At 61.4% G+C, this 25,406-nt stretch overlaps 2 protein-coding genes across 3 annotated transcripts; one reads left to right on the top strand and one right to left on the bottom strand.

Moving 5' to 3' along the window:
- Positions 1-6,898: 6,898 nt before the first annotated feature.
- On the bottom strand, positions 6,899-11,569 carry B3GALT6 (beta-1,3-galactosyltransferase 6). Its single transcript, XM_033114226.1, has one exon. It carries the CDS (start codon positions 11,562-11,564, stop codon positions 10,569-10,571), a length of 996 nt encoding a protein of 331 aa, XP_032970117.1. The 5' UTR covers positions 11,565-11,569; the 3' UTR covers positions 6,899-10,568.
- Positions 11,548-23,666, top strand: SDF4 (stromal cell derived factor 4). Of its 2 annotated transcripts, none has more exons than XM_033114224.1 (7): positions 11,548-11,880; positions 15,443-15,777; positions 18,488-18,624; positions 18,869-18,982; positions 21,322-21,480; positions 21,811-21,986; positions 23,045-23,666. In XM_033114224.1, the coding sequence occupies exons 1-7, from the start codon at positions 11,563-11,565 to the stop codon at positions 23,219-23,221; spliced, it is 1,416 nt and encodes a 471-aa protein (XP_032970115.1). In that variant the 5' UTR covers positions 11,548-11,562; the 3' UTR covers positions 23,222-23,666. The 2 variants fall into 2 exon arrangements, with proteins under 2 accessions (XP_032970115.1, XP_032970116.1); XM_033114225.1 differs by lacking the exon at positions 11,548-11,880 and adding an exon at positions 11,915-12,187.
- The last annotated feature ends 1,740 nt before the right edge of the window (positions 23,667-25,406 follow it).

Here is a 25,406-nt window from a genome sequence, read left to right as displayed (position 1 = left end):
CACGCACAGGACTCACACATGCACAGGGCTGGGGGAAGGGTGTCCAGGCCCGGGCTGGCAGAGCACCTAGCTTCTGACTGCCTTCCCCTTGACAGCTGCCACCCCAGGTACATGCAAACTGCCAACCCCAAGATGGGATCAGAACTGTCCCAGGTGGGGAAGCCAAGGCCCTGCCCGCAGGTCCTGTGGACTTGGAGACACTGCCCCCACCCCATCATGGCTCTGGCAAACCCAGACCAAAGAATGTAAATTGGTCCTGGGGCATCTGGGCCTCTGCAGAGCTGCCGAGATACCATCTCTGGTTGGCACCTGGGTCCTGGGCAGGCAGCCCCGCCTGGACCTGGAGCATGAGGCCGGCCCCTGACCTCTCCACAGAGGCCCCGGGGTGGGGGTGCGGCTAGCTCCACAGCAGGTACCTGGAGACCTGGGTTCCAAGGCTGAGCAGAGAAGGGTGTCCTTATCCTGTAAATAGGGGGCAGGGTGGGGGGAAGATAGGGGCTAGGGGCTGCAGGCTCAGGGGGCCGGAGTGGGAGATGGGGCAGGTGGAGGCTGGAGCCTGAGGGCCATTACTCAGCCCCACCCCCCTGCGGACCCTGACTGGCTGGGGGGCCACAGGAGAGACCCTCCCTGCAGCCTGCTGGGTAATGAGGCAGGAGAGCCCTGGTGCCGGGCAGGCGCTGGTCTGTGCAGTGGCAGGCTTGGCCGCTGACCCGTCCCCACCTCTCTCCCTGTTCCCCCAGAGTGGCGTCAGGGGCTGGGGGAGTCTAGGTGGGACTTGGTTTCACAGCAACTGCAGGCGCCAGCCTGGCCTGAGTGGGGATGTTCGGCAGCCTGCGAGGGGGGGCGTGGGCACTGTGCTGGGGTCCCTGTTGAGGAGGTGGGGACAGGAGGTGCACATGAATGGGTCCCTGCCCCCCACTTCCCATTACAGGGTCCTGTGTGGGCCACTGTCCAGAGTGCAAGCTTGGCTTGGCTGTAGGCACCAGTATGTGCTGACCACCTGTTTACAGCCCCCGCACCGGGCACTCAGTGGGGGTGATGAGGGGGTGGCCAGCACCCAGCCACACCCTCTCAGCCTGGGAACTCACTGCATCCAGGGGCTCTCCTGACGGTCCTTCAACACCAGCCAGTCCCCCAACCCGCCTGGCCCGCAAGGGGGGCAGGTCTTACCTCCTTATCCAGACCTGCTGTGGGGGCTGTGATGACAGAGATGGAGACCCAGACCCAGAGACCGAGGCCCAGGACCCTGCAGAGAGCGACAGACAGATGAGAGACGAGGAGACGAGAAACGAGGAGAGGAAGGAGGGGCCGGGCCAGCCCCTCGGAGCCCACGGTGGGCAGGTGGCCAGGGCCCCCAAAGCCCATCCTGGCGCCCGACTCTCCTGCCTGCTGTCTCGTCTTCCTCCCTGTGTCTGGCCCTAATCAGAGGTCATTACCACTGAGCTGTGAGGCCCCTGGAATGTGCTGCCCCAGCCCCTGTGCCCAGACCAGCCATGAAGGACACAAGCGGCCCCCAGCGGGGACAAAAGACCAGCACAGGGCATCCGAAGGCCTGCCCTGGACCCGGCTGTGGCCATACCGTCTCCCGGGCGTGACCCAATGCTGGTGTACGACAAGCTCCTTGGGCCCTGCAGTCACGTCCACCCGGCCTGAGCCGGGGTCCTGTGTGTTTGTGTGGTGGGGGGCGGGGTGCAGGCTGGGCCAGAGCTGCTGCTACTCAGGGCAGGGGTTCGCTGGGGGCCCTGGGGTGGAGGGGCCTGAGGGATGGGGCTGTTTTCCTGGCCTGGCCTATCTGGTTTTGGAGCTGGGCTTTGGGGTGGCCCGAGCGTCTGGCTGGGGTCAGAGCCAAAGTGGCCAGCACAGTGCTAGCCGGCCTCGGGTTGACCCTGGCCTGAGCCTCACCCCAGAGCAGCAGGATCGCTGGGCTGACCCTCCTAGGGCTCACTGCCCGGAATCTCAGTCTGACCTGCCCACTGCCAGGTGGGGGCTGGGGGGCTCTTGGCCTTGTGCGTCCCAAGCTCTGGTCTTGCGGCTACAGCCAGGCTGTACCGGCCCAGCCCTTCTGGCCCCAAGGTGACCCAGGGAGGCTAGGGGTGGGCGGGACTCAGTGTTGGGTCAGAGCCTGCCCCCCGAGAGCCCTCGGCTGCTGTCCGGTTTGAGAGCAGACAGGAATGTGGGCGTCTGGCTCCAACAGCTGGAAAGTCCACTCGGGGGCCAGGAGCAGCCGCCAGCTGGGCAGCTGGGCCTCACCCCACGTCCTGGCAGGGCAAGGAGGGCCAGAATGGGGGGCTCCCGGCTGTGAGCAAGAAGGCGGCCTGGTCCCACCTTCCATGACCCTCTCTGGGGTTGTGGGGGGGGACAAGCAGGGGTGAGGCTTGCAGGAGAGGTTGTGGTCGGGGTCCTTGGGCTAGCCAATGAGCCCATGCTAGAGGGTTGGGCTGGCAGCCACAAAACTGCTGGACCCCGAGGTGGGGAAGTGCTGCTCCCCTGGGCCTCAAGCTGGACTCCAGGTGTTAGGCAGGGAACTGCAGGTGACAGGGCAAGGAAGAGGGGTCATCCCCCAAAGAGGGGCTTCCAGCATCCTGTCCTGGGGCAGAGGCTTCTGGGGTCAGCCGGAGCCATCATCTCGTCCAAGGCTTCATCCTGCACAGAGTTCTGAGCTAGGCCTGGGCTGTGGCCGGGGAGCCGGGGACACTGTGTCCTGGGGCCTTCGCTCACTGACTGAGCTTGGCCAGTGCGCCTCGTGGGCTCCGAGCTCTGCGTGGCCTCAGGGCCCTGCCCATGGTCAACAAGGTGCTGGATCTACAGCTCCAGCTACCTAAGTGGACCTAGGAGCTGAGGCCTGCACAGCCCGGGGTCTCCCACAGCCAGGCCCTGGAGGTGGGTGGATCGAGGTGGTGAGAAGCACGTCCTGCCCATGCCTGTGCCTGCTGCCGCCACCAGCACGTCTGCTTGCCTGCGTGTCTGACGGGTGGCCTGGTGTGGGCGGGGGCTCAGGGACAAAAGGCCTTTGTTCAGGAGGGTTTGGGGTGCAGTCCCGCTCTCGGGCAGTGACTCACGGGTTCCTTGTGTGATAACATCAGTTTTGCAACAGCCAGTGTGTCACACACACTCATAGGTGGGGGCAAGGGCAAGAGGGACCCCCACCTGCGCCCGCGGCCCCTCCAAGCTGTCCTGTCAGAACCTAGGTGTGTGAGGGGGTGGCAGTGAGAACAGGAGTGAACAGGAAGGGGTGTCAGAGGGCCAAGCAAACCTCCATTTCTGAACTGAAGTGTCTGCAGAAGCAGGTTCCCAGTTCCCCTCCCATATCCCGGAGGCCCTCACAGCAGGACACAGCGAGGCCAGACCCCAGGAGGCACTTCCAGGCCCTCACTGTGGACGATGCCCAATCTCTCTGGGGCTGCTGAGCCAGGACATGTGTGAGGCTTGAGCCTGGGTCAGGCCATCCACACCTCACTCCCTGTCAGAATCAGGTGGGCAGCTGTGGCAGGGGTGCCAGGGCTCCTCGGGCAGGGGCTGGACTGCCGAGACCCTCAGACGCCACTGGAGGGAGGGGCCAGGGCTTGGGTTTCCTTCTTCTCGGGTCACCGGGCTGGGTCAGGCCCCGGGTCAGTGGGAGGCCATGGAGGTTCGGCCGCCTGCAGTGTTTAGAGGACAGAGCTGACAATGTCTGGGGCCCCCAGGGCCACTTTCTGAAGGCCCTGGCTTCTCTCCAGCCTCACACGTACCCAGCTCCATGCCAGCTGAGCCTTGCCTGGTGGCCCCTGCTGGCCAGGGGCAGGAGCCCTGGGCCACGTGTAGGAAAAGTACAGCAACCTGTGCACCACCTGTGTACGTGGGTACAGGGGACTGTTTACCGAGTGGCCAGACCAGCAGCTGCCCCTTGCTGACACCCCTACCCCCACTGTCCAGGCTGCCCACCAGCTACAGAACCCCCTTCCCAGGGCAGGGTAGCTTTTACCTCCAGGTTCAAGTGGACACCCCTCTGTAGAGAACCTTGACCCTCACCACTGTCCGGGGACCCCACGGCCACTCCAAGATGGCCCAGGTACAGCCTCTAGTCTGGGTCCGGGGTAGGAGCCTCTTCACCCCCATCTTTAGTTTCTGCCCAGGCTGGGTCTTCAGGGTCAGCTTGGCCAAACCCTGCCCCTCCCTGAGGCTCTACTCTCCCCAGGACCTCACCAATCGGGCACCTACTGATGCCGCACCCGTGCCCAGTCTTCTGGTGACTGGCTGGCTTCCAGAGCGGGTTCCCAAATCTCTGGGACCTCCCAGAACAGGTCCCCCTGGCCCGGGTCTGAGGGTCCTAGGGGGCCCTGCCCTTGCCTCACAGGAGCTGCTGATCTTTCCTGAGTCACTTGTTTGCCATGTGGATCAAGGGGACGGTCAGTGAGCGGGGAGCGCAGCATCTGTGAGCAGCACAGCTCCCAGCTCCCCCACTGCGGCCGTGGGCCTCCTGTGACTCCCGCCAGAACAGGCCATGGGCAGAGCTCCAGCTACAGGCCGTGGGACGCCTGCCGAGGCCACACTGCAGGTCTCGCTGGTCACTGTGGCTGGCCAGGAGGCAGACGGGAGAGGCTGGCTCCCCATGGGCCTCCGGTGTGAGGGTCTGAAGCAAGGGCAATGGGCAGTGGTGGGGGGCCCACAGCACCAGCCACAGCCAGTGTCGGGGTCAGGAGAGGCTGGGAACTAACCGGGGGCTAGTGGAGAGAATGGGGGGCCTGGGTGGGTGAGCACTTCCCCAGGGAAGAAAATTGAGGGTGTGAGCACACCCTGGCCCCAAAGAAAGGGGGGTGGATGGCCACAGAGGCCAGGTGATGGGGGAAGGGACCTGTTCCAGCTCCCAAGGCTGTGGGGAGGGTCTTCCCTGGGGACTGGGAGGTGACCCCCCACCAGGGGAGACCCAGGAGTGGAGGGTCTCAGGGTCTCAGGACTATGAGACCCACAGGGGTTTGGACTGACACCCTTTAAGAGCCCATGTTTGCTCCAAGGCTGGGCCTGGGGGACGGTCACACACGAGGGCCTTTCACCTGCTCCCTGGACTCACGTGGATGTCAGTCAACCCAGATTAGGGGGAAACACAATTCAAGTGCCCAGACCCAGAGTGCAGGCACCAAGGAGCAAATGAGACATCACTCCGTTTTCACTGCCCTCCCCCAACCCTGCACGGCTCTCCACGGTTCCTCTGGGGGCCCCGAGAGCGGGGGCACCTGGTCTGCTTTAGGCCTGTAGACAGCTGCCATGGGCGGCTCCCTGGGGCCCCGGACGGCGAATCAGCAGTCTTACAACGTGGATAGGGTGCCCAGGCTGCCCCAACAGACCCGTTGGGTTCTGGGCGGTGAGCCAGTCAAAAGGGGCACGGGTCAGGCCCGCAGATGGAGCCAGGCAGCCCAGGGACCAGCCTCTGAAGGCCGTAGGATGCCTGGGCATGTGGCCACAAGAGGGCCATGTCCTCCCAGCCGAGGCTGCACAGGTCTGTGCTGAGCCCCGGGAAGTGGAGACGTGGGCCCCAGCCAGCTGGGAGGCACAAGACAAGGGGCACGGGGGCTGTGCGGGCACCCTGGGGCTGCTGGAGCAAACCGGGCGCGGACAGGGTGCCTCAGAGCAGCAGCGACTTGTTCTCACCAGCTCTGGAGGCCGGAGGCTGACAGCTGCGCTCCCTCCAGGACTCTGGGTAGAACCCGCCCCCTCTCCCAGCTGCATGGCCTGCTGTCACATGGCTGTCACCTCTGCAGGCCTGTCTCCTCTTCTTGTAAGGACACCAGGCCTGTTGGCGTGGGGCCCACTCTAAGGCCTTCATCTTACCTTAAGTGACGTCTGCAAAGGCCCTACTTCCAAATAAGGCCACATTCACGGGTACTGGGGGTCAGGTCTTGAACATACTTTTGGGGGAACACTATTCAACCCCGGGCCGTTGGAACCATGACGACAGCCAAATGTAGGTCCTACCCAGGTGGGGGGACAGATGAAGACCTCAGTGAAGGTCTGAGGGGACCCAGACACAACTAGCACTTTGCATCCTCAGGCTGCAACCAGGGCGACCAGGGCAGCCACCAGGCCTGTCCAGAGGGACCCAGGGCTGGCCCAGAGCTGAGCCTTGATGACGTCAGAACAGACCCAGCAGGCGCACAGGTGAGGGGCTCCTGGGGCCTTGCGATTAGTAGGTGGTCTGAATGGGCCTCCCTGAGGAGGTGACGTTCAAATGAACCAGGGACGGCAGATGCCTGAGCAGGGGACATGCAGGAGATGGCTGGCAGGAGCCTGGTGTGGAGAGCAGTGGAGGCTGCAGACAGGAGTAGGGGAGAGGGGCCAGAGGCTGGAGAGGTGATGAGGGGACAGGCAGAGGGCCGAGGGCAGTGGCTGCAGGCCCCTGGGCGCTCTGCTCACCTTCCTGCTCTAAGCACCAGGCCAAGTGGGGAGCAGCAGCTTGGGGACTGCTTGATCGTCCCTCCCCGGATCCAGAGGGGTGCTGTGGGCACAGCTCAGTGCTCAGAGAGCCAGACCCCGGACTGCAGCTCAGACTGGACGGGTTTTTGCCTCTGATCCTGTGTTTTTATCCTGTGCACAAGGAGGCTGGGGACCGTCCAGCACCCCAAGCTTACGGAGTAAAGCTACTACATACAGCAACACTCAGGGTGACCAGGAGCCAGCCATGTGCACAGGAACAAGGGGTGGGCATGTGCAGGCCCTGGAAAGGCTTGGAAGCCACCAGTGCCATGGGCAGGGCATGCCTTCTGGGGCTCAGCCTTGAGCCTTAAGTCCTTCCCAAATCACGCTTCCTCTGGCAGGTGTGTCCTGGGCAAACCCCCACAGCGCACCCCCCAACCCCCACCACCATTCTCGGGTCTTGCCAAGTCTGCCACACCCGGTGAACCCAGGCTTTGAGGGTCTGGAGGGGCTAGGAAAAGTCTCGGGTGACAGGTAGCCAGCGGGGAGCAGCACCCGCCCTGTGGACCCAGCTATGGGTGCTGTCTTCACTGCACCCCACGTCCCAACTGCAGGACCACGCGCTCCTAGTGCCTGGCCATCCTGGGGACGTGGCCTTCTCAGTCTCTGCTTCATTAGAATTGGCAATGTGCTACATAGTCTGTTTCAATTTCGAGGTAATTGTGGACGCCCAGGCCACTGTGAGAAACGACGCAGGGCAGTCCCAGGTGCCCCTCACCCATTCTGATGGTGGAGTTGGCAAAACCAAAGGGCAATGTCAACCAGGTCAATATGCAGACAGTCGCCTCCTACCACAGCCCTGGCAGCACGAATCTGTCCCCATCTCCACCTTCATTATCCAAGAATATCGCAGAAACGGGAGCAGACAGCACGTGACCTGTGCTTGCTCCGTCAATTCATGGCAGATCCATCTTGGCTCTTGCAGGCGTTGGAAGTTTCCCGGCTTTCTGGCTCTGGGACCTGGGCCGAGGCACTCGGTCTCTTGTGCTTCAGCTTTCTCCTCCCTTCACGGGACAATGCACATCATTGGGGTGTCAGAGCACATCGCTGGGCGTTACCAGGAGTGACTGCCGCCTGGCGCCCCATCCTGGGGCTCCCCTCCAGCTGCCGAGCTCCCTCACCACCTCCCCTTGATGCTGGCAAGGTTGAGCTCTGCCGACCGTTCAGGAGCGATGGGAGTTTGGCCGGGAGAAGACTTAGTTGCCCTGTACCCTAAATTCTCCCAAAGTCTGGTTCGATAGTCTGACTTCTCCATCTCCCGAGGGCCTGCTCTGTCCTGGGACCCTGGTCCACAGCACACACAGGTCCAGAAGGCATGACTCCACTAGGACCACACATGAGGGTGGCCATGGGTCACTTTAGGAAGAGGTTGCCAGCCTTGAGCTCCAGCTGAATCCTGACATCACATCAACAGCGGTGTGGATGGACATGGTCAGCCCCCTGGGCTGTGCTGCTTTGAAGCAACCTGCTAATTTCCAGTTTTGCAAGTCAAATCTGGTTGAATACGTGGGTCAGCTGAATGCCACAGCTCAGGTCCCTCTGGACATGTGCCTGAACTTACAGAGGTCCTAGCAGGCGTCTTGGACACTGGCACTGTGCTTTCTGTGAGGTCCACGCTATGCAGGACCGGATGGTGCTGGGCAGGAACCCGTGACTTGAGTCTCAGTTGTGCCATTGGCGGCGTGGACCTCAGCAAGTCCTTCCGGTTCATCCTCGCCTGAAAGATGGGAAGCGTGTACACACCACTGAACTGGTGACCCAAGGTTCCAACAGCACAGCCCAGTTGACAATGGCTGTCAGAAGTCGGGTTCTGTTGCTGTCAGCGTCCCACTGGGGGGCAGGGCCCCGTTCTGCTCACCCTGGCGTCCCCAAACCTGGATCCTCATCCTGTGAATAAGGTGTATGCAGGGGACGTCAGTCCTGGCTCAAGGCGGTTCATCAGACGCTCACACTCACCTTGTAATCAGAAGGGGGTGGAGCCTTGGGGCCTCTCTGGTCCAGACTCCACTTTCTGAAGGAGGCAGACTCACATCCAGGTCACTAACCACACGACCCCCCTTCTCTGGCCTGAGACCCCAAGATCTGCACATCCTTCTCCCTTTAAACAAAAATAACCACAACCTCCTGCTACGGACTAATTGTGTCCCCCCAAATTCAGGTTGAAGCCTCAACCCCCAGTGTGATGGTGTTAGGAGGTGGGGCTTTTGGGGGTGATTGAAGGAGATGAGGTCATGGGGGTACTCCATGGGATTAGTGCCCCTAGAAGAGACACCAGAGAGCTTGCTCTGGGTCCCTCCTGGCCGTGAGGGCCATGAGAACGTGGCATCAGCACACCAGGGAGACACCTCACCAACACCTGCTCTGTGGGCTCCCTGGTTTCAGACTCCAGCCTCCAGATGGAGAGAAACAACCGTCTGTTACGTCGTACTGCTGGTGGGACAGGCTATGGCGGGTGGGCTGACAGAGACACCTGCTCTTAAACCCGTGGCCTAAGAATGTAAAATGGTAATGAAGAGGTAAGGCAGAGATCTGTATTCCCATTCACATGGCCCAAGGTGGACCGGAGACGGTGGTAGCCCAGCCGGGGACCTGTACAGAAACGCATGGCAGCCACACGCTGCTGGGCTGGGAAGGGCTCACGGACACCCTGCAGCCCCTTCATTGAGCACAGCACCCCGTTCACACTTAACGGGAAAAAGGAAACCCTGGTTTCCTGAGGCTGTGCTGGAGCGTGAGAGCCGATCATCTGTCGGGCACGTCACGTTTGTCCCCGGCACAAGGACACCGGCCAGCAAAGCCTGTTTTCTTAAGACAGGATTTGGGAAACCTCATCAGCGCTTCCAAGCGTTCAGATTCCTGGAACTTGGGCCCAGAGTCTAAGATAACAGATGCGTGCATGAGAAGCACTTGCCCGTGAGGCCGCAAGGAAGCCTTAAAAGGAAAGTCTTTGCAGAAGGGAGACAATGGGACTGACTTATGTGTAAACTGAAAAGAAAAATGGACAGTTTTAAAATTCTTCCATGTTTAAACACACATGCAGCAACGGATCCACAACTCAAGCTATAAAAACAGATTAATCCAAGAATTCCAAGTTCTGATAGAAAGTCTCAAATAATTTAAAAAATACCAAGACCTCACACACGCCCAGCTGAAACTCTTATCTACACAAATTTACAATGTTTATAAATAAATGACAGGCAGGCCCTGAATTACATTTACCACGAATTCACTCTAGGGAGACACACACACCAAAATACCATGGAAGCTAATTCACATAAAATGAAGCTCGGCCTTAGGCTTACAGATGATAAACGACACCAACACGGGAGACACAGAGGAAGGAAAGCTAAGCGTACAGAGCAGCAGCCCTTTTGAGAGAAGCCGCTGGGTTGCAACATGCAGTGAGTTGCAACTGGCAAGGGCCTGCGGTCCATTCACAGCAGTGCAGCTCTGGGGGCAATGACTTCTAGACGGACGGTTAACACAGCGGATGCAGGACATGACAGAGTCGCCACCCAGAACAAGTTGGACTCTCTTTGGAGTCAGGTTCTGCAAGTGCCCATCAGCTCTGGCCTCTGGCTCCTGGTCCCTGCCTTGGGACAGGACAGCAAGAGGACAGGCCAGGGGTGGGGCTGCAAGGCCCTGCACATCTGGAAGGTTCTGCCCGTTGTCACACACCCAGCTGGGCACCTGTGCAGTCCAGGAAAATGCAGCTGAAATCCAGGGGCAGGACACATTTACCTGGATGTGATGCGTCACCTTAGCAAGCCCCATGGTCTGCCAGTCCAAGAACACAATGTTCTGGGGCGACATGGTGTGTATGGCCCAGACCGGAGCTGGGACCTACTTGTCCACTGCCACCTGGCATTGGTCCAAAAGCCCTACCAGTCACTGTATAAACTAGATTCCTCCCGAGGGCTGGACAACTGGCCAGAGCTGTCAGCTTCCCCAGTGTAAGACCAGTGGGGGCTCCAGAAAGACTCGCTGCAACTGCCACCTCCTGAGGCGTCTATCTTGAGGTCTCCTTTAGCACCAACGCTCCGCAGGGCAGCTGCAGCTGGGCTGGGAACCCCACATCCCTGGCGCGCCCGTTACCCCAGGTGTGGCAGTGGCAGCAGCGCTCAGGGGACGCCCTCCTTCCTCTGACAGCACTGTGAGGGCGGCGCGGACCAGTCGTAGATGTAGGAGAGGCGCAGCTGCACCTCCTGCTTGCACAGGCGGCCTTCATGCGTCAGCGTCTGGTGCTTCTCCAGCATGTCCTCCAGGCTTTGCTTGTGTGTCACGAGGTACTGGTTGCTGCATCCGCGGGACTTGTACTCAGTGTCGAAGCGCGGGTCGTGCTCGCGCTGCACGTCCACAGGCGCCAGCCAGGCGCCCAGCGACACGTCCTCGCTGTGCCACGCGCGCAGGTACTCGCGGCTGAGGCGCAGGTAGTGCACTAGGTCCGCCGACAGCACGTAGCCGCCGCCCAGCGCGTAGGGCAGGTAGTAGTCGCAGAGCTGCCAGGCGGCCTCGCGCCAGCGGCCCCCGGGCTTGACGCGGCCGCGGCCCGAGAAGAAGCCCCAGTAGAGGCGGCGGCGGCGCGCGGGGTCGCGGGCGCGCAGATCCGCCAGCAGGGCGTCCAGCCGCGCGAAAGAGTCGTCGTCCGCCTTGAGTACGAACTCGAAGTCCACGTGCTCGTCGAGCCAGGCCAGCATGGCCAGCACCTTGGCAGTGAGGTTCTCGTAAGCGTCGCGCAGCGCGGGCAGCAGGAGCAGGTCCCCGTGCCGCGCCTGCTCGCGCTCCAGGGCGCGCCGCTCCTCGGCGCCCAGGCCTCCCGTGCCCACCGCGAAGCGCGCCCACACGTCGCCCGGGCCGCCGCGTCGCGCCGCCGACAGCCACGTGCCGCGGACCACGCTGCGCCGCTCGGCTGCCCGCGGCGCGCTGGCCACCAGCACGGCCAGGAAGGCGGTAGCGCGCGGGGACCCAGCGGGCGGGGGCCCGGGGCCGCGGCCGGGCAGTGGGCGGTGGCCGTCGGCCGTGCAGCGCGCCAGGTAGAGCAGCGCGGCGCCGCACAGCGCCAGACCGCCCAGTCCCAGCGCCGTCCGGTGCCGCCACGCACGCCGCGGCAGCTTCATGGCGTGCAGGCCGACCTGCGAGCGCACGGACGCCCGGACGTCCACCGGTCGCCCAGACGTCCACCGGTCGCGAAGCGGCGGGCCGGCCAGGGCAGCCCGTCACGTGGCCCCGCGCGCCCTTCTCATTGGTCGCCCCGGGAGGGCGCGCGGCCGCTTCCGCCCGCAGGGAAGATGGCGGCGCCGGCGTCTTCGCGCGGAGGACGCGCCCGCCCGCCCCACCCCCGAGGCCCGCCTCTTCCCGGAAGAAAGATGGCCGCGGCCTAGCCGAGGTCGGTCGGAAGCGTCACAGCGCACCGCGCTCGGCGGATCCCGTGCGGTGAGTGAGGGCCCGTGCGGGGCGTGCGGAGGGGTCGCGGAAGCGGACGGGGCTCCAGGGCAGCCTGGAACGCTCCCTCGGGCCATGGACCCTGCTGGTCTGGCCCGCGGACGTCGGGTAAACGGCCCGAGGGGCGCGCGGTCACGGGAGACGGTGGACCCCGCGTTCACCGCGGGGAGACCTCACCGTCCTCGTCTGCGAAAGGTGGGCCGTGACCCCTAACTGGCTGGATTTGGTGAAGATTTGCCTCGGCTCCGGGTTCAGTCGGCGGCAGTCGATACCCACACCGGTAGCGCGACTCGAGCCGGTAACAGCTTTTAGAATAAGCGTTTGCGTTTTGGGCCACAAGAAATTAGTTTCCCGGGGACGGACGCCCAGGGATGGCCCAGGGCTATGGTTCCCACTTGAGCCGGAATCCCGGGGTGGCATCCAGGCTCCGTGGGCCGCGTCCCCGGAACCGACGTTCTCGGGGTGGGCTCCCGTCGTAGCGGGCAGGCAGAGAACGAGGAAGTGCGCAGGTGACTTCAGGCCTGTGCAGCCGGTTCGTGCTCAAGACAACTCCTGGGAACGGAGGGAAGGAGCTTTCACTGACCTCCCGAGGGCTGTGCAGTTATTTTGGGGTTAACTTTTTGTGCAAAGCACCGTGTAAATGACATTCCGTGTACTATCCATCAAGGTAAGTCGACTCAAGACTTGACGTTGTTGTTTCAAGGACAAAGTACAGTCCGTTGGAACACGACGTGTGTTTCTACGGCTACAGTCAGTGGGGTGATGGGAACGCCAGGGCCAAGTGGTCTTGATTTGCACAGCCCTTCCTGGCCAAGCGAGCTGGGATGTCAGGAATAGAATTACACCCCAGTGGGAAAGGAACACACCCGCTCTGCCTTGAGAAAGAAAGCAGGCGTGAGCCCCGTGTCCATCTGTCAATCCGGGTCCCCTTCCTCTGTGACTGCTGGCTGCGCTCCCCCCCACCCTCCTGAACCCCCGAACCCTATCCCCACTGGCATCGCACTCACTTCTCCTCCCCCACCCTCCACAGAGCTGCTGGGGGGGAGGGGCGGGGGCACCCCTTTCTGGTTTCTTCCCACTCCAGCTAGAGGTTTTGAGTCCCCTGCCCTTCAGTGTTTAGTGTGCTTTTGCAGGATGCTGACATTGCCAGGAACACACGTATTGTGGTGTAGCAGAGCCCCCTGTATTTATTCACTCAGGCTCCCTGAGTGCCTGTGTGCGGGTCGTGAGTGTGTTAGGTGCTGGGACACTGAAGCTGAGAAAGATACAGTCCGTGCACTTGGTGGGTGACAACGAGGAGTTGCAGTAAATGTGGCTCAGGGGACAGTCCCAATAGCACAGCGGGGCAGGTGGTGGGCTCTAGTGGGTGTGAGGAGGACACGGGCCCCCACAGACCTGAAAGGAGGGATGTACGGTCATCCTGTAAGAGTTGCTCCCACACCGGGTCGTAACCATCGAGGGAACAAGACCTTGTTGAAGGGCTCGATGGCACTTGGACCCAGAAGACTAACATGCTAAGGAGTCTGCCTGTCGGGCTCAGTCAGGAGCAGGTGGGGTGGGAAGGAGGCATCAAAGATGCAAGTGGTGGCATCTGCCAGCGTGCCAGACCAGCTGGGGGAGCAGCTGGCCCGTCCCCTGCACCCTTAGGCTGTGGTGTGGTGACAGTGCTTTGCCTGATGGACTGCACCATGGTTGCTGAAGCCCTCATGCTCCAGCTTGGCCGCAGAGGGCACCCAGGCCTGGGGTGGGTGTGCCCAGGGCCACCATTCCCGGGAGCCAGGTGCCGGTGGGCTCCTGTCTGCTGCTCCTCCCTGTAAAGACCGCCAGAGGAGGTGGGGGCCTCAGCTGCACCTGGAAGGACCAGCTGGTGTTTGCCGGGTGGACAGACTGAGAGGAACAGGTCAAGGGGCAGGAAGGAGTTGGAGTGCCCGTTGGGGTATGTGAAATGTGAAGGTGTGTGTGTGGGGAGTTGGGAGGCAGCCGGGCGCCATTCCCGGCTCAGAGGAAAGGGAGACGAGCCCTGGAGAAGGAGCCCAGGTGGAAGGGCTGGTGTGGATGAAAGCTGGGACGGCTGAGTGCCGGGTGTAAGCACCTCTGGGCTGTGGGCTCCTTCACCTGGTGATGTCAGCAGAAGGGTGGCTGTGGGGACAGAGCCAGGAGTGCAGTTTCCAGGCTCTCGGCCTCACGTGGAAAGGTGCTGGCTCAGGTAGTAAATGGCCATCAACTGTGATTGGATGGCCATCAGCTGTGGCTAGTTGGCCGTCAGCTGTAACCAGTGAGCCATTGGCCACTAATTGCTGTGGCTACGCTAGCAGAAAAAGGGGGCTAGCAAGGAGATGGTGGCTGAGCTAGCAAAAGCGGATTGCAGTTAGCAAGTGGGGTTGGCTGGTTGATAGAGAAGTGGATGGCAGGTTGTAGCATCGTGTGGCTCCTGCTTCCTGTGTCTCCAACCCAGCCGCCAGCGAGACTATAGTGGTGTGACTGCCCTACCTATGGCTCCGTGGGTGTTCCTTTTTGGCCTCGCCATGTCCTGCATTCTTATGTGGGGAGCGGGACCAGAGACCCCGCAGGCCGCCCCACACGACAGTGGCCTTGTTCCTTTGCTGCCAGTCACTGATGACAGACTTCCTGGGTGCTCTGGCCTTCTTGGTGTTCCTGCGTGAACGTGAGGAAGGATGTGTGTGTGTATGCGTGCACGTGTGGTGGTGTGTGTGCACATGTATCTTATGTGTGTGCTGCACATGTATGCATGTGTATACACGTGTGCATGTATGTACCTGTGTGTGTACTGCTTGTGCTTATGTGTGTCCATGTATTTGTGTGTGGATAGATTTGTGTGCATGTGCTTGTACTTATGTGTGTGCACCCATGTGCACACGTGTATGTATGTGCATGTGTGTGCATGTGCTGTCTCTGCGTGAGTGTATGAACATGCACAGGGCTCATTCAGATAGGAAGGGGGGAAGGGGCTGGTGTCCTGCCGGGTGGGTCTGGGTATTTGCTGGCACCAGGCTCAGGCCTCACAAAGCGTTGGGGTGGGGAAGGGGGGCTTCATGTTTCATAGGGGGAAACTGAGGCCCGGGAGGTCAGGTGGCTTAGCCAAGGTTCCTGAACCCACAAGAGCTGAGTTGGGGTCTGGAGAGTGGGCTGCCAGGACTTGGCTCAGCCTCAGTGCCGGGAGGAATGGAGACAGACGGTGCTGGGAAGGCTGCTGTGGGCTTTGAGAAGGGGCGGCTTTGTCCAAGTAGGAGGGATGGGAGCTGGAGACACAGTCACATTGAAAAGGGCACTAATGCCGTGGCTCGCGTGGATGCTGGAAACCGAGGACTCTGTTCTACATCACAGAGTAAATGTGTCTGTAGGGAAGTGTTGGCTGGGCTCCGTCCAGCAGTGGCTCAGTGTCCTCTCGTGACCATTGACTGCTTGTCTGGCAGCCTTAGGCTGTTGGCCTGCAGCTATGCTGGGGACACGACCTCCTGCAGTGTCCTGGCGGCAGGCGGGCTCTGAAGGCATCTCTGCCCCACCGCCTCACTGGACTCTCCCCTTTCCCCAGCTCCCGGCCACACTTGCAGGCCATCCCGCGATCTGGACCCAGGTGGCCATGGCGTCCAGGCAGGCTCCGTGCTGCCTCTGGCTCCTGGGGGTCATTCTTCTGATGGACGCGTCTGCCCGGCCTGCCAACCACTCGTCTGCCCGGGAGAGAGCAGGCCTCAGGGAGGAGAACGAGATCCTGCCCCCAGACCACCTGAACGGGGTGAAGCTGGAGATGGACGGGCACCTCAACAAGGGCTTCCACCAGGAGGTCTTCCTGGGGAAGGACACAGACGGCTTCGAGGAGGACGCAGAGCCTCGGAAGAGCAGGAGGAAGCTCATGGTCATCTTCTCCAAGTAGGCGCCCGGCGGGCTGCGGGTGTGTGCGGGCGCCGGCATCTGCTGCCTTGTTGGGCCAGGCCTGGCCTCGCACGGTGTGGGAGGTGGGTGACAAGGGGCCCACTCGGTGACATAGTTGGAGGAAGGTGCTGTGACACACGCTCTTGGCTGAAAGTTTGTGGGCGTCAGGCTGAGGGATATGCAGCGTGAGCAGCACCCTGGGTCAGGAGGCGTCAGAGGGCCAGATTTTGGGGCTGCCGGGCCGTCCCCAGAATTTTACAGCTGCATGGCTGTAGGATGGCCTGGGGCAGCACCGCCTGCACTGCATGGGGCTGTGGTGGCATGGTGGCCTCATGCCAGTGTCACAATATCAGTTAGATGAGACCTGGCAGGAAGCAGTGACCATAGGTATTGGGAAGGCTTCATGTCACGCCAGATGCATGGAGCCAACTGGTGCACCAGGAGCAGGCGCGAGACTTGAGCTCCGAAGGAGGAAGGAGCAAGGGGCCAAGTTGGGAGCAGAAGCCATTGGCAGCCCCCACGCCCTTCTCTGCGTTGGGCATGCATACAGGCTTGGAGTAAACCCTCCCCGACAGGGTCCAGGTGGCTTTTCTGCTTTCCTGACAGGCCCACGATCTGACATTCAGGGTCAGTCGCGCGCAGTTTGAATGGGGTGGGGTCATGATGCCAAACGTGGAGCCAGAAATGTGACAGACGGAATGGGTGCAGCAGCGAGGCCCGGACCTGTGGGGGCCTCACCTGGATTCACACCGAGGGGGCCCCGAGGACCTGGCCTGCAGATGTCTGTACACCTGGGGGCCGGGCTGCACGCCCCACCGACCCCACCTCTGCACGCGCTCACAGGCCTTGCTGACCCAGGAGCCTGCTGGCCGTGTGCACGCTGCACGGAGCCATCGCCCTCCACGCCGAGAGTGCTCGGAGCCGCGCAGTGATGGGGCCACCGTTGCAGCCGCTCTGGGGGCAGGGATTGGGGTTCAGAGGCCCAGGTCAGCTCACCTGGAAATGTAGAAAACCAGACCACGAAGGCTGTGACGCCCCCGAGGGGAGGTGCCCACGGCCAGCCTGCGGCTTCTCAGTGTCTCTGCGCTCAGCTGTGCGTTGTCACAGCCTTGCTGTGCATCCATGTCCGACAGGCTTGTGGTCAGGGAGCGCCCAGCTCGTCCTCTCCTCTTCGCTCAGCGGTGCCTTCTTCCCGCACAGCCCCCGCAGGCGCTGCTGTTGGCCCCGTGCATGTGGGATTGTTGCTACACAGCCTCACTTGTCCCCCGCCCGGCAGAGAGGCACTGGCGGCCTCGGGACCTGGTTTAGAACAAATGAAAGTAGTGTTGTCATGGTATTTCTTAAGGAAGCTTCCTCTTTTGGAATGGTGCTGTGTTCATAGAAAAGCTGCAAAGACAGCCGCGCTCCCTAACAGCGATAGCCCGCGTCCCGTGGCACACGTGCAGTAGCAGTGTGACGTTACTTTCACCCACGCCCAGACTTCAGGTTTCCCACCTTTCCTGTGCCCTCTTTCTGCCCTGGGACCCCGTCCAGGGTCGCACGCTGCGTTACTGTCACGTCTCCCTCATCCCCCGGGGTGTGACGGTGTCTCAGGTGCCCCTGTCTTTCGTGGCCTTGACTCTTTGCAGGGGACTGCTCAGGCATTGCGTGCAGTGCCGTCATCAGGGACTTTTCTGACGTGTGTGCTCGGGTTACCCTGAGGTGGTGGCTTTTGGGGACGAGCACCCAGAAGTGAGGCTGCTCTCTCGTCACATCCTGTGGGGGCTCCTGAGTTCCCTTGACGTCACAGGATGGCCACCTGGGCCACGTAGTTCAGGTGGTGTCCCCAGGGTCGCCTCTGTACAGCTGCTCCTGGCCTGTCCCTCCTGTCTTCTTGGGCACTCAGTCACTGAGGCAGCCCCCCCGGGGGCCCACTGTCTTAGGGGGATTCTCTCAGGGGTGTCTCTCCCCACATGGTGACTGCTCGATTGCCACCGTTTGTCCATGTAGATCTGGGTGTGTCGGAGACTCTGGTCGTGACCAGCACGGCGTCACCTTGCTCCAGCCTTGGCCTTCAGGAAGCCTGTGCATTTGGCTGGGGGGTCCTTGTGATGTGCCTACCCCCCATTTGTCGAGCGCTCCAGCTTCTTCTGGTGCCGCTCCCATTTCTCCCAGGAGCCCTGGTTTTTTTTACTGGAGAAGAGCATTTAGAGCCTAGGACCCGGGACTGGGCGTGTGCACTGCTGCCAGTGTCACCGCTGTCGTCCTCTCAGTGGACAGAGCCGGGGGCCTTGTGCGTGGCACATGTGTGCCAGCCTGTATACATTTGTTTACACCAGCCGGTGCACACACACATGAGCCTGGCTAACCCGTGTACACGTGCAACACACACATGCACCTCAGCCATTCTCTATCTGCCGTCTGTATGTGCACAAGCAGACATGGCCTCGCTCTGGTGTCTTACCTCTAGGCCTGTTACGGGGATGCCCTGGGTCTGTGTCCCCGGAGTCGGGTTGATGCTGCCGTCCATTGTGCATCAGGTGGGGAGCGCTCATTCACCTTCCCGTGGTGACACTGCGCAGCGGGCAAAGTGCCCATGTGCCCTGACCACCCCGCCAGCCCCACCGGGGAGCATGTCCCCATCAGGCACGATGGTTTGTTGGCAGCTGCACGACTGCCTGGGCGTCTGGCTGGGGCCTGCCTCACTCGCCCACCTGCCCGCCCGCAGGGTGGACGTGAACGCCGACAGGAGGATCAGCCCCAAGGAGATGCAGCACTGGATCATGCAGAAGACGGCCGAGCACTTCCAGGAGGCTGTGGAGGAGAGCAGGGCACACTTCCGTGCCGTGGATCCCGATGGCGACGGTACGGCCCCGCGCCTGACTGAGGGCCCCGGGCCGGGATGAAGGGGCCCCTCGCTGGTGCCCCCGCCTCGCTTTGCAGGGCCTTGTGGGCCCGTGGCCCTGGTGGCCCGTTTGGAGCTGCCCTGTGGCCTGCTCTGCAGCTCCCGGAGCACAGGGTTTTCACGGACACGTTATGGAAGGAGGTGAAATACCTTTTCACAGACGTTCACTAATAAGCACCCTCAAACGCTGATCTGCTTTTTCAGGCCGCGTGTCCTGGGACGAGTACAAGGTGAAGTTTTTGGCGAGCAAAGGCCACAGTGAGAGGGGACTTGCTGAGAAGATGAGGAACAACGAGGAGCTGAAGGTCGACGAGGAGAGTGAGTGCGCAGGTCACTGGGGCCAGCAGGGCCGTGCCAGGTGGCTGGTGTGCTGTGCGGCAGAAGTGGGAGGCGCGGGCGTGGCCTCGCAGGCAGAGCCCCCCGGGTCCTCCAGTCCAATGCCGCCTCACTCGGGTAGGTGGGTGGGGAGGAGCAGCCGGGGCCCTCGAGTGGGCTCGAGTCTGGGGAGGAGGCGGAGGGGCACCCTGCCTCGTGCAGACCTGAGGGCGAAGCTTCGCGTCTCTCCCCACCAGGCATGATGGTTTGTTCTTTATCAGCTGAGGATGTTCCCCTCCTTCCCCAGTTTGCTGAGAGTTTTGGTCATGAGTGCGTGTTGGGTGGTGTCCGGTGCTTTTTCTGCATCTCGTGCTCCGACTGGATTCCTGTGCAGCCTGCTGACATGGTTGTTGGGGGATCGCGCTGACTGTTTCCAGAGCTGGCCCCGCCGTGCGCCTGGGACCAGCCCCACTGGGTCACGGTGTGTGACTGTTACGCACTGTCGGCTTCAACGTGCTAATATTGTGTCGATTTCTGCGTCTCGTCCTCACAAGAGAGATCGGTGTCCAGTCTTCTTGTGATGACTTCATCTGGTTTTGGTGTCAGGGTGAAGCTGGCCTCACAGAATCAGTTAGAAAGCGTCCCCTCTGCCCTGGTCCTCCGGGAGGCTTCTGAGAGTGGGTGGAGTCACCAGGGAACCCACCTTTATTCTTGGTTTCTCTAAAGCGTTTGTTTTTAATGGACCGTAGAGTGTAGTTCTATTTGGTGAGCCCATCTGAACGTTTCCGGTAATAGGTGAGTTAAGCCCATTTACATTTCTGTTCCTTTTTTTCCCCTCCCATTTTTTCCCTCCTCTGTTGATGTGGGATTTAGGGCCTAACCTTCCCTTTTCTTAGTGGTCACCTTTAAATGTGGCCCCGCATGGTGACCTGACAGCTTCCCAATGTCCCGTAGGATGGCCCACTCAGACTGTCATGTTGAACTTAGCAGTGTCAGCCCTTCCTGGAAGGTGCCAAGGCTCCTGTACATGCTGTGACTCTGGCCAACCTTCTCCAGTTCCTATGACGCCAGGCAGAGCTCCAGTTGGGTCCTCTTCAAACCTCATACATCAGACGTTACTGTTTTCTTTCTACAGTGGTGTTTGCCTTGTCGTGCTTGTTTCCGTTTGTGTTTCTACCATCTGTCCTGCTGTAGACGGTGTCCCCTGAAGGCGTCTGGGGGGTCCTGGGGCCTCTGTCCTTTTGCCAACATTGGCACTTAGGCGCTGGCCTCTAGGTCTTAGGCAGCGGACCCCTGCCTGCTTTTGAGAGCTGGTCTGTCTCTGGCGCCCTTTCCTTCGGGTGTGTCTGGGGGGGGTCGAGATGTGTGCTTCCTGGACCTAGAGCTTCCTCACGTTGGGACTCAGGAGGTGAGTGCAGGTTTCGCACTCCAGCTGGAGGCTCCCCAGGCGCCTTCTTGGCCTGGCCTTCGGCTCTTATCCCTGCACCCCTGCAGGTTTGACCAGTCCTTTGTTCTCTTTTCAGTCTGGAGTCGGAGTGAGGAGCAGCTTTCAAGGGTCGGGGGGCCCTGAGAGGTGGGCTCGGGGTCACTTGGCTTCCTGGGGTTGCCATCACAATGCACCACAGATGGTGAGGGGCTCTTCTCAGTCAGGGACCATTTCCCTCTGGGGGCTTGGAGTGGGGTCCATCCCAGGTGTCCCTGCAGCTTCTGGCGCTGCTGGTGTTCCTGCTCGTGGCCGCGTCACTCCAGCCTCTGTCCTTATGTGTCCTCTTACACAAGGGCACCTGCCATTGGCTGAAAGCCCACCTGCCCCAGGTCATTTCATCTTAGGTCCTTAACAAAGACCTTACAGCTGCAAAGACCTTTCTTCCAAATCAGGTCCGTTCACAGGCTCCAGGTAGACACAGCAAGTCTGTGCCTAGCCCATCACTTGTCCCTGCCAGTGGGGGTGGGGCAGGCGGGGAACAACCAGCTGCTCCCAGTTTGCCAGCAAGACTGCTGTCCATCAGAAGGCAGTAATGCAAGGCGACAGGCGTATGGGATGCAGCCGTGTCCCTGGGTGTGACCCTGCTGTGACCCAGTGAGGCCTGGGCGTCCCTGTCCCCTGCTGGCGTTGGGACCTGGGATGCGGCCAGCAGCTTCCTGCAGGTGACTGCCTTGTTGCCCGGGATGGTCACTGACCCCATGTGGGGGGGGCGTCTGCGTCATCCACCCTCCTGGGAGCTGAGCTTTCCTCGGAGGGGCAGGGCCCATGGCCTCGCACTCTGCAGTGCCCGAGTACCCCTGCATTCAGGTAGCATGTCTCGGAACTTTCTGGATGCCCACAGGTGTGCCTCTCTCAGCACAGGAAGTCCTGGAGAACCTTAAAGACCGCTGGTACCAGGCGGACAATCCCCCCTCGGACCTGCTGCTGACTGAGGACGAGTTCCTGTCGTTCCTGCACCCGGAGCACAGCCGTGGCATGCTCAAGTTCATGGTGAAGGAGATCGTCCGGGACCTGGGTGAGTCCAGTCCCGGACGGGCTGGTGGGGTTTGCTGTCCGCATCCAACTGACCCTCTTGGCAGGAGGTCAGCATGGGCTGGTCCTGGGCTGGGGGGACTCAGGAGGCTGTGTGGACACTTGACAAGGGATGGTCAGTCCTTGCCTGGCGCGGTCTGGCCTCAGCCAGGTTCCCAGCAGGTCCTGTGAGGTGCAGCTGTTCAGCTTCAGACTAAAATTTCACCAAGTGAAACCCTGGCTACAAAACCTGCTTGGTTGACTCTTCTCCCCAGTGTCCCTGGGGGTCCCATGCCCACTCAAGGTGTGAGCGCCCACCCCCCGTGTCCCCCAGACCAGGATGGTGACAAGCAGCTCTCACTGCCCGAGTTCATCTCTTTGCCCGTGGGCACCGTGGAGAACCAGCAGGGCCAGGATGTCGACGACAACTGGGTGAGAGACCGCAAGAAGGAGTTTGAGGAGCTGATTGATGCCAACCATGACGGCATCGTGACCATGGCAGAGCTGGAGGTGGGCATGGGGGTGGGGGTGCCCTGGGGGGAGTGTGGAGAGTGGGGACGGGGTGCCCTGGCGGACATGGGAGACTGGCGCTGTGTGTGGAGGGTACCCTGGGAGGTGTGGGAGTGCCCCTGTGGATGGCCCGGGGCCCTGAAGCCTCCATGTGGGCCTATGACAAGGGGCTGCCATGGGAAGGGGAGTTGCCTGAAAGATGATCCCAAGCCAGGAAGGCAGAGTTGGTCTGGCTGTGGCTGGTCACGTGGTCAGCAGGACCGGGAGCTGGCCTAAGCCCGCGTAAATGCCGGCATCGTGGCCACGGGCTCCTGGGAGGGCCCAGCCAGTCAGCCAGCCTGCGCTTGGACAGATTTGAGGCAGGAAAGCCAGGAACCCAGCGAGGTTGGGGTGCCTGGCTCTGAGAAGCCACTGCCCGTTGGGCAGTCTGGGCTAGACACTCACCGAGGGATGAGGGTGTGGGTTGGAATCCACATCTTCCTCTGTGGCGTTTTCACTGTCGTGTGTAGCTGACTGTGGAGCATGTTTTTTCCTGTTTTGGATGAGTCATTTCATTTTACACGAGAATCGCCTGATCCTTGCTGATAGCTGGTGGGAGGGAATGTCTGGGTCAGGGATCCCTGTCAGTGCCTTGGTCCTGGATGCCGGGTCAGGCTGTGTTCACGTCCGGGTCTGTGACTCGCTGGACGCCGGCTGCCGGCCCTGCAGGCCCTCCTTCTCCCCCGCTACCCCTGTGCCCACTGAGGTGATGCCCACATGGCCCTGAGTCACGCACTTCCAGCCCGGCACCCGCCTTCCAGTACATTCCAGAACATGCCCACATCCCTATCCTGCAGCTTTTGTGGTGTCAGCCACAGGTGGGGGGAGGCGGAAGGGGGGTTGGCAAGGCAGCGCGATCCTTCGCGGGCTATGGCAGGAAAGCCCAGTTGCGTCCCTCAGGCCGGTCACCACGTGGGGTCTGAATCCCGGTAGTGAGGACACGTGTGGCTGAGGGCCCAGCGATGCCGCGGGGAGCGGGGCGGATGGTGGCGGGTGCTGAACGGGCGGCGCCCTTGCAGGACTACATGGACCCCATGAACGAGTACAACGCCCTCAACGAGGCCAAGCAGATGATCGCCGTCGCGGACGAGAACCAGAACCAGCACCTGGAGCCCGAGGAGGTGCTCAAGTACAGCGAGTTCTTCACGGGCAGCAAACTCATGGACTACGCCCGCAACGTGCACGAGGAGTTCTGAGCCCACCACCCTCCCACCCGCCGTGCGGATGGAAGCGGGGCCTGCGAGGGTGCGCGCCTCTGCCGCGGTGCGCGCGCGCGCCTCTGCGGGGTTGTGCCGCTCTGCGGTGGGCGTGTGTTTCCTCGTGGGGCCCGGCGTGTGCAGGAATCCCGCGTCATCACTGCATCTGGCTTCTGAGAACTCAGAGCCGCTCTGCGGAAGGCACTGACCACATCGGTCCCGCAGGCTTGCCTACACCGTGGGAAATAGCACAGCTCCCACCCTTCCCTTGAAGCTGAGGGTTGAGAGTGGTGGACGTGCTTGGCTGGAAGCCAGTGGGCAGCGGGGCGCCTGCTCCAGGTGGGGGTCTTTCAGAACCACCCATCAGTGTTGTCTCAGAAAACGCACATACTTGTGACAAGAATTATGTTAACTCACTTTAAAATATAGTTGCCTCTTTCTCCCAGCTTCAGTTTTTTGGGGTTTTTTTTGGTGAGGAAAAAAAAAGGTAATTTGGAACGTTTGTGGCCATGTGGCTTCCCCTTGAAGCTTTTTGAGGTGGGTGATTCGGTTACAGCACGGGGTTCAGAGCTCAGCATCTGCCAGGGTGGGGGTCAGGCAGGGTCCTGGGGGGAGGGCACTCCCGCAGGGCGGAGCAGGAGGGAGGGCTAGGCCCCAGATTTAAAGTCAGGAGCCTGGAACCCAGGCCAGGCGGAAATGGGAGTTTCAGGTGGAGAAGGAAGAACACCTGAGGACACGCACTGGGCCACTTGTTAGGTCTGGGGGCAGGAGGGACAGCGTTGTCTGCTGTAGGGCAAGGTTGTCCTGCACCAGCTGCGGCCCCATCACCCTGCTGTCCTGGGCCCTTCCTGGGGGTCAGCTGTACTCTTTGCTTTGGCCGGTGTGTGGGGACGGAGGGGATCAAGCTGCGAGGGTTTAAATGACTGAAGCCCCTGACGCTGTGGGCTCGCCCAGCTGCCTGCCTCCCAGACCCCCTCCCCCTGTCCGTCGCTCTGAACCCTGAGCTGTGGCGTGCGGTACCTCAGTGGACAGCTCACGCCACCAGTGGGTCTACTTGGGCCTTTGAAGTTCCTGGTGGGGTGGGGGGCTCTGGCTGGGTGGCGGAGGGGCCACCCTGAGCTGCCCACATGACCAGCCCTTCCCACAGGGACCCATTTCTGAGCAGCGTGGGGTGGGGTCGCCACACAGGAATGGGTGCCGTGACACCTGGGATGCTTTCCACATAAAGGAGCAGACTGTTTCCAGAACTGAGACGGCAATGTGTGGGGAGAGGTCAGGCCACGGTGGGCCGGGCCCTTGTCGCTGGGTTGGCGGTGAGCAGGTGTGAGCTCGGACAGCTGTGGGCTGAGCCCCTGGCCTGGTGGGACCCAGCAGATCGGGCTGGGCGTGTGGTGACGTGCAGTTGTCTGTGCCCTCTGGGTCACCCATGAGCAGATGCCTGATACCTGGATAGCCGTGTGGGGCCTCAGGCAGCAGAGACCAGCACCTCCAGACAGCAGGTGGCCCCCATGTGGGGGGCACGCCCAGAGTGGAGTGCTGCCCACTGGACCCCAAGTTACCACAACCTCAGACACTACAGTTTATTTGGCAAAAAAAAAATGTTTCACTGTCAGTGGGAGACGTGACCTGTGCACACACCGGGCTGCCGGGCCGCCCTGATGCCTAGCCGTGTGGACCCTCTCACAGTGGAGGCTTAGAGGGCTGGCTCCGCTGTGGCCCCTGCCAGTGGGGTGCTCAGGTGGAATTTCCCGAAGGTGGGCTGGAGACTGATGTTCTTACCTGCCCTTCTCAGGAGGAGGGGACTTTCCAACCTGTGGGAGGCTCCTGGGCCTGAAACTTAAGTTAGCTGTTGAATAGGTAACTAAACGCTGCAGGCGAGACTGAGCAGGTACAAAACAACGCAGTGATGCCTCCCCTGCGTCTGGCAGCCAGCGGTACCAGATGTGTGTGCTGCATGTGCATGTGTGTGCCTGTGCTCTTTGCCCTTTACATACTGTAGTGGTCCTGGAACACAGGCCCCCTGACCTGTCCTGGGACTGCCCAGGTCCACATCTGAGGACACCAAGTGCTCCCCGGCCCCAGGGCTTGGGGGTGGGGAGAGCCTGATGCCATTCAGAGTCATGGCAGGGGCTGGCCCGACCACCACCGGGGCGCAACCACCTGTTGGCCCTGCCTGGCCAGGGGC

The sequence above is a fragment of the Rhinolophus ferrumequinum genome, chromosome 9 (assembly GCF_004115265.2).
Source record: "Rhinolophus ferrumequinum isolate MPI-CBG mRhiFer1 chromosome 9, mRhiFer1_v1.p, whole genome shotgun sequence".
Lineage (NCBI taxonomy): Eukaryota > Metazoa > Chordata > Mammalia > Chiroptera > Rhinolophidae > Rhinolophus > Rhinolophus ferrumequinum.
The sequence above is the reverse complement of the archived record's forward strand: the minus strand, read 5'-3'. Positions and strand labels throughout refer to the sequence as shown.

What these genes read in the sequence shown, in the direction of transcription:
- B3GALT6 (XM_033114226.1), bottom strand. Translation starts at nt 11,564, where the DNA reads ATGAAGCTGCCGCGGCGTGCGTGGCGGCACCGGACGGCGCTGGGACTG.
- SDF4 (XM_033114224.1), top strand. Translation starts at nt 11,563, where the DNA reads ATGGCGTGCAGGCCGACCTGCGAGCGCACGGACGCCCGGACGTCCACC. An exon ending in CGTGGATCCCGATGGCGACG is followed by an intron (nt 18,625 to 18,868) that starts GTACGGCCCCGC and finishes CTGCTTTTTCAG; the next exon opens with GCCGCGTGTCCTGGGACGAG. An exon ending in GGAGATCGTCCGGGACCTGG is followed by an intron (nt 21,481 to 21,810) that starts GTGAGTCCAGTC and finishes CGTGTCCCCCAG; the next exon opens with ACCAGGATGGTGACAAGCAG.